Source organism: Sturnira hondurensis, unplaced genomic scaffold, assembly GCF_014824575.4.
Source record: "Sturnira hondurensis isolate 20B ecotype Veracruz unplaced genomic scaffold, ASM1482457v3 Scaffold0018588, whole genome shotgun sequence".
NCBI classification, from domain to species: Eukaryota; Metazoa; Chordata; class Mammalia; order Chiroptera; family Phyllostomidae; genus Sturnira; species Sturnira hondurensis.
Genome location: NW_028091219.1, coordinates 1 through 11,209, shown reverse-complemented (window position 1 = coordinate 11,209; position 11,209 = coordinate 1). Strand labels below are relative to the sequence as shown.

General features: G+C 48.4%; 3 gene segments (V, D, J or C); all 3 read left to right on the top strand.

Annotated features, from left to right (window-relative positions):
• LOC119003306 (immunoglobulin lambda variable 5-39-like) overlaps window positions 1-8,087 on the top strand; it is a gene marked incomplete at its 3' end in the record, with an annotated part of 12,621 nt that extends 4,534 nt beyond the window's left edge. The window contains 1 exon segment of the V gene segment in view: window positions 8,006-8,087. Within this exon segment, the coding sequence occupies window positions 8,006-8,087 (82 nt within the window).
• Window positions 2,627-3,229, top strand: LOC119003303 (immunoglobulin lambda variable 1-40-like). The segment is given in 2 exon segments: window positions 2,627-2,738; window positions 2,846-3,229. Coding segments are annotated over 2 exon segments (420 nt in total).
• LOC119003304 (immunoglobulin lambda variable 8-61-like) lies at window positions 6,680-7,265 on the top strand. The segment is given in 2 exon segments: window positions 6,680-6,840; window positions 6,944-7,265. Coding segments are annotated over 2 exon segments (363 nt in total).
• Window positions 8,088-11,209: the final 3,122 nt, after the last annotated feature.

Below are 11,209 nucleotides of genomic sequence, written 5' to 3'. Positions count from 1 at the left end.
TCTGAGAAGCACTTTATCTGTCCTTCCATTCTAAATGAAAGTTTTGCTGGATAAAGCAATCTTGGCTGTAGGTCTTTGGATTTCATGACTTGGAATACTTCTTTCCAGCCCCTTCTTGCCTGTAAGGTCTCTTTTGAGAAATCCGCTGACAGTCTGATGGGTACTCCTTTGTAGGTGACTGTCCCCTTATCCCTTGCTGCTTCTAGGATTCTCTCCTTCATTTTGGTCTTGGCTAATGTGATTATGATGTGCCTTGGTGTGTTCCTTCTTGGGTCCAACTTCTTTGGGACTCTCTGAGCTTCCTGGATTTTCTGGAAGTCTATTTCCTTTGCCAGACTGGGGAAGTTCTCCTTTATTATTTGTTCAAATACGTTTTCCACTCGTGGCTGTTTCTTTCCCCCTTCTGGTATCCCTATAATCCGGATGTTGGAACCTTTAAAGATGTCCTGGAGGTTCCTAAGCCTCTCCTCATTTTTTTGAATTCTCATTTCTTCATTCCTTTCTGGTGGGATGTTTTGTTTTTCCTTCTGGTCCATTCCATTGATTTGAGTCCCAGTTTCCTTTCCATCACTATTGGTTTCCTGTGCATCTCCCTTCATTTCAATTAGTTTAGCCTTCATGTTCCTCTAATTTGTGACTATGTTCCTCTAATTTGTGACTATAATCTACCAGTTCTGTGAGCATCCTGATAAAGTGTCTTGAATTGTGCTTCTGAGAGTCTGGCAATTTCTCAGTCGCTTAGAGTTATTGGCTCTGGGACTTTGAGTTCTTCTTGCACCATATTTTTGGCTGTTCGTGCATGTTCCGTAGCAGGATCAGAACCCTAAATTGTTCACTAGAACAGGGCAACTAAGTGGCTGGGTTGTGACGTTATCTGTATCTGACACTACACTGGGTCCAGGCCCCGACGGCTCCCATGCAGGACTCCCAAAGAGTCACAGTTGTGTCCTGAACCCTTAGGGTCCCTAACTGTTCCCTTGTCTCCATGCTTGGACACTCATTCTCATGACACCTCTAGGCTCCTGTAGGGGGACGGAACAGGAAGGAACGAGGGTGACGATGGCTTTGAGATTTGCAGGGATTCCACGCTAAGCCAAAGCACCAGCCCAAGAGGAGAATGAGATGCAAGTCTTCCATTGGAACCCCAGCCAGGCTCATAGACCCACCTCACCCTGTGTCTGACACTAGACCCAGGAGCCTGACCTACAGTCACTTATCCCTCAGGACCCAAAGTTCAGAGGCCCTTCCATGATCCGTGGACTTCGGTCCAGTCCCATCTTCACACTGGAATGTTCTGATGACACCCCAGCCTGGTCACAGCCCTACAGGCCGAGGCTCGGGTGGAAAGTGCTGGTGAGCATCAGGAGGCTGCTCACGTGGCCGTCAAGTGCACTTCTGCCCACGGGGGTTTGGCAGGGACTGCTTGGGTCTGGGACGAGGACCTAAGTCACACTGCCCTGTCCCCATCACAGAGACTGTCAAGTCTTTGTCACAGGACAAATAAGACCATGATGCTGCTTTTCCTCCTTCAGGACCCATCAGAGAAGGTGAGAGAAGCAGAAAGGCCTGGACCGGGCTGCAGTTTGTGATGAGATGCTATTGTTATTAACCAAATACAGCGGTGATTCTGAAACACAGACTTGCCCATTCATGCCTTGTGAGCACGCTCCTGGTGGTGATGGGTGTTTCTGAACTACTGACTGTCGTTCCCATGCAGTGCGATGCAGTTCATGTGCAATGTGCATAGAAAGTTGGTAAACCTTTCAAGGAAGAAAACAAAGTGATGGGATTTCTTTCGTCTGACAAAATCAGTGCCCACTTTTGACTGTGAACTTGAGAACAGTCTCCCAGGAGAGCTCACTGCTCACAGTGTTTGGGGAATGAGGATCTTCTGAAGGTGGGATGAGGACAGACAAAGATTCGCACAGCATTGCACACTAGGGGTGAGCAGGGGGGATTTCACACACAGTCGCCCCATCCCTAGAGAGAAGGGGCACTTTCTCCTCAATTCTGCTGGGGACCCTCAGGGAAGGAGACCTCTAACACCCAGGGAGGAAGGAAACCATGTCCTGCACAGAAGGGGACATGCCTGCCTTGGGGCTGGTCACTGCTCTGGACTTGATGGTGGCCTAAGGGTTTACATTAGAGACACTACATCATTCCTGATCAAGAACAGGAGAGGGAGGTGAGGAAAGCTTCACCCTGAGGTCTCTGAGGACATCACTGATGTGCCCTGGAATGATGGGGAGGCCACAAGAGAGAACACGTGGCCTGAACCCCAGGCACTTTTTGGTGGACAGAAAGTGGAAGTCAGAGGCTGTGTCTGAGAAGTTCTGGTCACCACACACACAATGGGAGTCTGGGCCTCGGCATTAGAGGGCGCTCAGGTGTTGTTCCTGAGGGAACTGGGGTGATCTGAGCTGGGAGTAGACAGCCAGGGGAGGCTGAGAGATGTGACTTCCCCAAAGAACAGGTCTCACAAAGCCCCACCCCTGCAGACACCCCTGGTGTCCCCAGGCAAGGGCAGGTGGTTTGGGCTCAGGGAGGAATCAAATAGCTGAGAAGGTGGGGTGGGGGACATTTGCATAAATGGGTCCTCCTCTCTCAGAGTACAAAGGGAAGGGAGAGATTTGGGGAAACTCTGCTTCAGCTGTGGGACTACAGAAGGCAGGACTCAGGGATGGTCTCCACCATGGCCTGGTCCCCTCTCTTGCTCACACTCCTGTCTTACTGCACAGGTGACTGCATGTGGGGACAGGGGATGGCCCCTGGGGAAACTCATGCTGTACTTTCTTCTTTGTCTCTAGACCCATTATTACCATCTGCATGTGTCTTTGTGTTCCAGGATCCTGGGCCCAGGCTGTGGTCACTCAGCCACTCTCAGTGTCTGGGAACCCAGGACAGACTGTCACCATCTCCTGCACTGGAAGCAGCTCCAACATCGGGGGTAATTATGTGGACTGGTACCAACAGCTCCCAGGAAAGGCCCCAACACTCCTCATCTATGATAATAGCAATCGATACTCAGGGGTCCCTGACCGATTCTCTGGCTCCAAGTCCGGCAGCTCAGCCACCCTGACCATCACTGGGCTCCAGGCTGAGGCCGAGGCTGATTATTACTGTGCAGCATGGGACAGCAGTGTCAGTGCTCACACAGTGCTGCAGGCCTGTGGGGAAGTGAGACAAGAACCCCTGTGTCGTTTGTGAGCTGGGTGAACACTGCAGCTGCTGCTGCTCAGGCTCTGCCTGTGCCCTGTGACTTCTGCTCATTCTCTCCTGCTGTCCTGGGATCAGGTTACCCCAGGGACACTTTCTGGGATTGAAGGGTGCTCTGTCCTTTCTGTCCTCAGAGTCACTCACAACAGCCCTTTCCCAGACTAAGTGTCCTAAATGAAACTGAATGTCTATTTTCCTACAAAGTGGAGACAGTTTACTTCCAGACTGGTTTCTATTCAGTATTTATTGTGATGTTCAAATAAATAAAACATTGTGTTGGGCCCCTGAACCGACTTGGGGCATGATCCCTGTGTCTGCTGTGCGTGAAGGATGAGTCAGCCTGTTTGCATCTAGTATTATAATGTCCTTCAGTGTAATCACTGCTGACTGCTGTATTGTCTTCTGACTTTCAGTGTAAAATATGTCCACGTAGAAGTACAAAATTATTACAGATTGGTAGTGTCCAGAGGTAACAGATGAAGGAGGTGGCCCATGTGTTCAAAGGGAGTGAAAGGGGACCAACATCCAACTGTGAAATGAATGGTTCTGAGGACGTCATGGACAGCACGGGAGGAGGGCAGAGATGCAGTGAATGTACCTGTGTGAACGCAGCTGAATGTGCAGACTCCAAACTTTTGCAACACCAGAAATGATAATATTTGTATCTATGTATAGTGACAGATATCAACTACAATCACTCTCATGGGATTTTTTGCAATATATATCCATATAGAACAGTAACGTTGGTCTATGGCCATACCACCCTGAATGCGCCCGATGTCGTCTGATCTCGGAAGCTAAGCAGGGTCGGGCCTGGTTAGTACTTGGATGGGAGAACAGTAATGCTGTACCCTTAACACTAATGTAATATTGTATGTCAATTATACCTCAATAAAAATATAAAGTAAATGATAAAAATAAATTCAAATCTTCTTTCCACAGAAAAACATGTATGTGAATGATCACAGCTGCTTTGTTAACAGTCTCCCCAACCTGACAGCAACCAACAGGCCCTGTGTGGGTGTATGTTACAGCTGTGTGTCGACTCACCCACGCTGGGAGCAGAGGTGATGTTCTCCAACAAGTGGCCTCTTTTTAAAAGGCAATGTGATTCAGATTATGATTCTAATGATGCCACATTTTGGAAGAGGCAAAACTCCAGGGAAAGTTTGAATCTGTTGTAAATTTGACTAGGTGAAAACAAAGGGAGAGCAACTGAATTATTCTATATGACAGTGTAATGGCACCTAAATGGCACTGTGACCCTGCCAAATGCATTATAAACTGACAAGCACAATGAGAGACCTTAACGTGTGCACATGATGTGCAGTGTAGGAGGTTGAGGGTCCCGTGGGGGATGCAGAAGTGACAGGAGCCCATCAGTTGGCACTGTGAAGGCAGGAACCAAAACCCTGGAATGGGGAGGAAAGTTACTGACCAAAGTACCTGTGCCAGTGAGGGACACCAATCAGACCAACATCAAAGGAAACTGCACATGAAACTGTTCTGGAGGTGACAGGGTGGATTCCCAGAGGGTACAGGTAACAATGCAGGTGTGGCTGTGCTGTGCACTGTCGTAGTGGGTGGGTGCCAGTGGGAGTGAGACTGCTGATTCAGGAATGGAAATCGGTATTTCTCACCAGAGGCAGGAGGCGAGATACTCCCGGCAGTGCTGTATTGGGGTTGCTGATAACAGTATGAAGTCAGGTTTGGTTTCATGGACACGATGGTGTTTAGAAATATTTACAAATGTGCATGTTTCTGCATTAGTTTACTCATAAATATTTTATTGTCTTGTCTGTTGAGTGAAATTGCACATGACTGGTGGACAGACACAGAGCGGGAGCAAATCTGCATGAAGAAACTCCACCAAGAGTCTTGCTGGACACAGAACAAGAAACCCTTGGAGATGGGAGAGTTTCATTTCCTACAACAAGGTCTGAGCAGGCAGAGCACTGGGGTTTCCCCATCATGACCCAGATGCCTCTGCTCCTCTCCCTCCTCACTCCCTGGACAAGGAGTTTCCCTGGGAGGAGTGGGGGTGGGGAAGCAAAGGATGTCCGTGAGGGACATTTGACTGCCTGTCACTTCTGGCATCTGGACTTGAGCAGTGGATATTCTCAGTCTCCTACCGCCATCTGCCCTCACTTCCAGGGCACAGCTCAGACTGTGCTGATCTGGCCAACATGTAGTGTCTGGTCTGTGGATGTGTGTCCCATCCGTGTACATGAAATGAGTGATGGCCTTCTCCCGTACAAACTCCCAGGCAGAACCACCATAGCAGGTGTCCTTGAGACATGCAAGGAATTATTCCAAAGACTTAAAAAGATATGGTTCATAGTACAATCTAATTCACTGTTTAGAGAAAAAACAGATATGCCAACCCCACGGGAAGACTATGAGATTTCAAAATTATGGGACAACATGTATGAGCATAGGCACAAAAATTCCTCAGTGGATTCATAGGAGTCATGTTATATCAACAAAGATCTACCTTGACCACAAGGGAGGACTTGAGCTGAGGAGGGTATTTGAGATGTTTCTGAAGGATGGGACCCTGGATTTGTAGGGAGAGCAAATATGAAGATGTACTGAAATATATATATATATATATATATATATATATATACATACATACATACATATATATATATCAGATTCCCCATCAGATTTCCACATTTGTCAAAGAATCGACAAATTTTTACCGGCAGTGCTATGACACACCACAGGAGAAAGATGTAACCGACCTCATGACGGGACTCATTGATACTGCAGCCCCTGGTCCATAAGGTGCTGACGTCAGCATGGTCCTTTCGGGATAAAACAGCAAGCACATCCCAAAGAAAAACTTTTACCAGGGTGAGGCAGCATCACCCAAGGGCCACCAGAGGGTGCTGCATTCTGCTCCTTCTCGAATTGTGATGGGCTGCTGGGACTATGACTACAGGGAGCTGAGGGGAGCAGGCACCCACGCCTGGGGGACAGCTACAGCCATGGTCCCCTGACTGCTGCACCCAGAGAGCTGACAGGGCTGTGTAGGTGGAAGACTCCTCTCCCTCCACACCCCTGACACTAGCTCTGCCACTCCCCAGTGGTCTCAGTGCTGGAAGGAGGAGATCTGCTAAGAACCCACAGGGAGGATAGGGAGGGGTTTTACTAGAGAGGCCAGAACAGGGTCAGGAGGATGGGGTTAGGTTCGGGGAAAACAAAGCCACTGGGGCAGGAGGGTGAGACTGCACACAGGTCACTGTTCAGTCCTCCCGTTTTCCAGAGGGAAAATTAGGACTGAGGTCCCGGGGGACTTAAGAAAGCTGCTTGGGTGGAGGACATCCAGCCAAGGGCCTCACTCAGTGTCTCAGTCACTGTGCAGTCACTGCTTCGTGGGAGGTGCCAGCACCTATCTCTTTCCATATAACCCCCAGGGGACATCAGGGTGACACTGGGGCACCAGGAGAGGAAGCTGATTTGCATGAAGCACATTCTCCTCCTAATGGGTCTGGGAGGCAAGAAAAGGCCCCAAGGACACCACCCTCCACCCCAGAAGCCTGAGGAGGCCGTGTCCTGTGAGTGTCCCCACCATGGCCTGGACAATGCTCCTGCTCGGGCTCCTCACTTACAGCTCAGGTCAGAGGAAGGGACTCTGCACTCTTGGGGGACACATCAAAGCAGGGTCTCAGGGTGATCTTGTCTCTCATAACAACACCCATGTCTTTCCTGTTGGTTTCAGGTGTGGATTCTCAAACTGTCACCCAGGAGCCGTCACTGTCTGTGTCTCCAGGAGGAACAGTCACACTCACCTGTGGCCTTACCTCTAGCTCAGTCTCTAGTAGTAACTACCCCAGCTGGTACCAGCAGACCCCAGGCAAGGCTCCCCGCACGCTCATCTACAACACAAACAACCGGCCCTCTGGGGTCCCTGAGCGCTTCACTGGATCCATCTCTGGGAACAAAGCCGCCCTCACCATCACGGGGGCCCAGCCTGAGGACGAGGCCAACTATCATTGTCTTCTGTACCCGGGTAGTTATCCTTACACAGTGATGTGACCCCATTGGGAAGTGCAACCAAAACCTCCTCTTGTGCTTAGAATGGCTCAGCTTTAGTGACAAGGAAAGAGAGAGGATGGGAATGGTCAGAACAGTAAGGGAAGAGGCCTCAGGGCCCCATTCCCTGGCCCACTGGCCCCTCCCCACTTGCCTCCTGAAGGCTCCTCCAGGGTGTGCCCATCCCTCTAATGTGACCCTGACAGAATGGGCTTCCTCACCTCTCTCCCTACAACCATGACGGGGTGAAGGCTGAGTGCAAACACATTAACCATCAGAGAGACTCAGAGCCCACACTGCCCTTTGTAATCCTGCCTGTGTTCCAGGAGCTTTAACAAGTTATACTCTCATGTACGGATTTCACCCTGTGTTTGCCGGGATGTTTTATTAGCATTTAAATGAGAGTATCACCGGGAGTTTGCAGGTGGTGCTGGTCTCCTGATTAAGCCTGCTGGGTCAGAACTGTGTGTTTGTGAGCAAAATCTATGTTTTTAACAAGTCACACATTTTTAGGACACTAAAGTTTGAAATCTGCCTCTACTATTATTATAAAATTATTCCTGAACACTTTTGTTTGAAATTTACTCAAGTTCAAATTCCACCTCAGAGTCTCTCCTAAATCAACCTTCATAAATCCAGGAACGTTCAGAAACAGGTTTAAAATCTCTGGTCATCGCTGAAAGCTGTGACTTGATTTCTTTTATTCCTTGTTTTTAAATTGAAAACTACAACCACAAGTTGAGAAAATTTCTATCACTTACGTGAATATTGATGCTCTGAGACGACACCTGTTTAGAAGTACCTCCCAGAAACCCCCTCCTAGCCCTCAGGTCGCCTCCCCTGGCGCAGGGACAGGGGAGGGGCTGCACGTGGTGTCCCAACACCAGGTTCCCCAGGGCGCCTGGCACTGGGCTGGGAGGGGAGAGGCAGAGTGGGAAACCATCCTTTTATTAACACTCTCACCTTTGTCAAAAAATCTGAGAGAAAATTCATATCGAGGCAACATAAAATAAATTTTTTAAAAAGCATTACATCTAGTAAGTTAGAAATATATACATATTTGAGTGTGATTGTTTTCTGTAATGTTTATTGCATCATGGGATTCTTGGAATGGTCCTATGAACAGAAGAATATATATGGGAATTTTGTGAAATTTTAATAAAACCTGAAATTTAGTTAATATTATTTTACCTAAGGTAGCTTCTTATTTTTGAAAGATAATCCTATGTTTGCAAGATTATAATGTTAGACAAAATTTGAGTGATAGTCACACAAAAGGTTTCTATTATGCATTTTTTCCTGTCAGTGCAGTATTATTGCAAAATTAGAAGTTTGAAATCACTCACACAGGAATGAAAATACACTCCCTTCTCTCCTGAGAGGGTGAAGTCCAAGTCTGACCCCTTGTGCAGAGTGAGGCTCCTGAGCAGGCAGTCAGCCTTTCACACCCAAACAATGGTCACACATTCTAAGTTTTTAAAATATTTTATTTATTTATCTTTAGAGGGGAAGGGAAGGAGAGAGGGAGAGAAATATCAATGTATGGTTGCCTTTCATGGGTCCCCTTCTGGGAAGTGTCCTGCAACCCAGGCATGTGCCCTGACTGGGAATCGAACCCGGATCATGTGATTCACAGGCCTACACTCAATCCAATGAGCCACACCAGCCAGGGCTCTATGTTCATTTTTATTCACTTTACAGTAAACTAAACAAAAATATTAATCATGTTAACAGCCACTTATTTATATATAAATACTCTCTGCAGAACCAGAAAAGCACAGCCTCTCATTCATCCAATGGCCAAAATAAACCATTAGGATTCTATTCCACCAGGATTGAGTCCCTGTGAAGAGCCCCATTGTTCCCTGAGTCTCTTTAAGTATAAACTCCTGGCTGTGCAGCCAAAGCGACTCCGTCTGGAAGCCAACCTGCCATTTTGACTCCTGCTACCCACCCCCGCCACCCCGCCACAGTAGACACAAAGACGCTGTGAGCCTGGATGGTCTTTATCTGTCTCTATCCCAGCTCAGGTGACAGAGCCCAGGCACCTGAGGATGCCCTGCCCCCAGATTAAAGACAGGTTCCCATCTCAGTGGGTGGGCTCACTGTTCCAGAGAAACAGCACATAGTCTGGGGTGGCAGTGGAAGGCACAGAGCAAATACACCTGGTCCTATCTCTGCCCGAGATGCACCTTGAGTGGGACCTCCCTTCATGAGCTCCTGATGGAATGATGTTGTCAGTCTCCTTGTCTGGTCTCTTGGGCCCAGGAAATGTTACATACACTGGACCAAGTCAATCAAAGCAGAAGTGCACTTCAAATGTGACAAGAAGAAGGCAGACTTTCTACATACTCAGACTGGGGGAATAGAGTGGTTTAGAGTCCTTGGGTCCTCATTACCTTCCTGTAGACAGAATGGATAGGTGCACAGACCTCCAGATTTCAAACAACTAAGATGCAGACAAAAATGGGAGATAGATAGATAGATAGATAGATAGATACTCCTAGAAGACCCTTTCTCTCTAGCCGAAGAACCTGGGAACCAGATGCCTAGCCAGAGAACATCTTCTGGACTACACCTGCACAGAAACCTCCCACACTGTAGAACCCCTGACCTGCAACCCCATATAGGCACGTCAGCCATAAGGGCCAGGGTGTGGGTCTCCATTCCCTCCCAGCACAAGCTGGCAGTGTCCCTTTGCCACCGGGGACAGTGTGGGTGATTCAGTGGAAGGCTGACTCCCTCCCATTAGAAACTCAACAAGCCTCAGCCAGGTAGGGCCAGTTGAAGGTGGTGAGCACCCCAGTTCCCCCACCCATGATTCTTGCCACCCAGCGTGCACCTGAACTTCAACCTCACCTCACAGCAATGAGACTGGATGAGGGGATACAGGCCACAGCTAGTGTGCACTCCTGTGCCCCTTGCTTGTAACTGTGGGAACCAGTGACGAGCTAAGCCTTGACCACCCAGTGGCATTCAGAGCTCTGAGTAAGGAGTGGGCAGCAGGTGAGTGGGCCATGCAGGGACCCCCAACCCTCCTTGTGCCAGTGATGCCCGAAAGACCCAATGGGGAACTGGGCAGCAAATGAACTGAGCACAGCATCTTCCCCTTCCATGTGCTTCCTTCTTCGAGTCCTCAGGGCCTGGTGGACTCAATATTCACCCTAAATTGAAGGGAACCGGCTGGTGACTGTCCATGCCCCACTGTCCCCAGGAAGGTGTGAAAGCAGGGGAGTCAGTGCTCCAGCTTTGGTGGGGCCAATGGGAGCTGAACATCTGCCCCCTGACCTTCTCTGCTGCAGCTCAGCAGGCAGGCAGTCTGATGGAGGACAGAGGGAATGGGACGCAGGGGCCCCTAATGCGGTGTCCCAATGGCCTGCACCCTCTAAGAAATAACACTGGTCACATCTAGAACCAGGAAAATGAAAACTAGAGGACGCCAACAAAGTCTACAGAAACCAACACAGAAAAGACTCAGATAATTAAATTATGTGAAAGATTTCTTTGGCGATAGTAATCAAATCCATGTCACCAGCAGCTACAAACATTCCTGGAGGAAATGAAAAAGTAGAGAAACTGAAATAGAAGGAGACATGATAAAATGACGCCAAATAGAAGTGTAGAAATAAAAACCAACAAAGTTGAAATTTTATAAACCAATGGAGGAATCAAGAATACGTAAAGTTTGTTTATTGCTTTATTCGTTTGTTATCTGTTTATAGATTGATTATTGAAATGAAAACTGGGCTACCATTCCTATTGCACAGTTCCCACCACCATGAGTAATCTGTGGAGGCCATCACCAGGGGGCGCTGTGCATCTTCTCAGTGATTCAAGGCTTGAAACCAACCCAAATGAGTCTAACTGAATGAGCCCTTGCCCACATTTGTTGCCTGAGTGAGAGTGACAGCAGGTGCTTCCTCTCAAGGGACAGACTCAGAGCTCACAACAA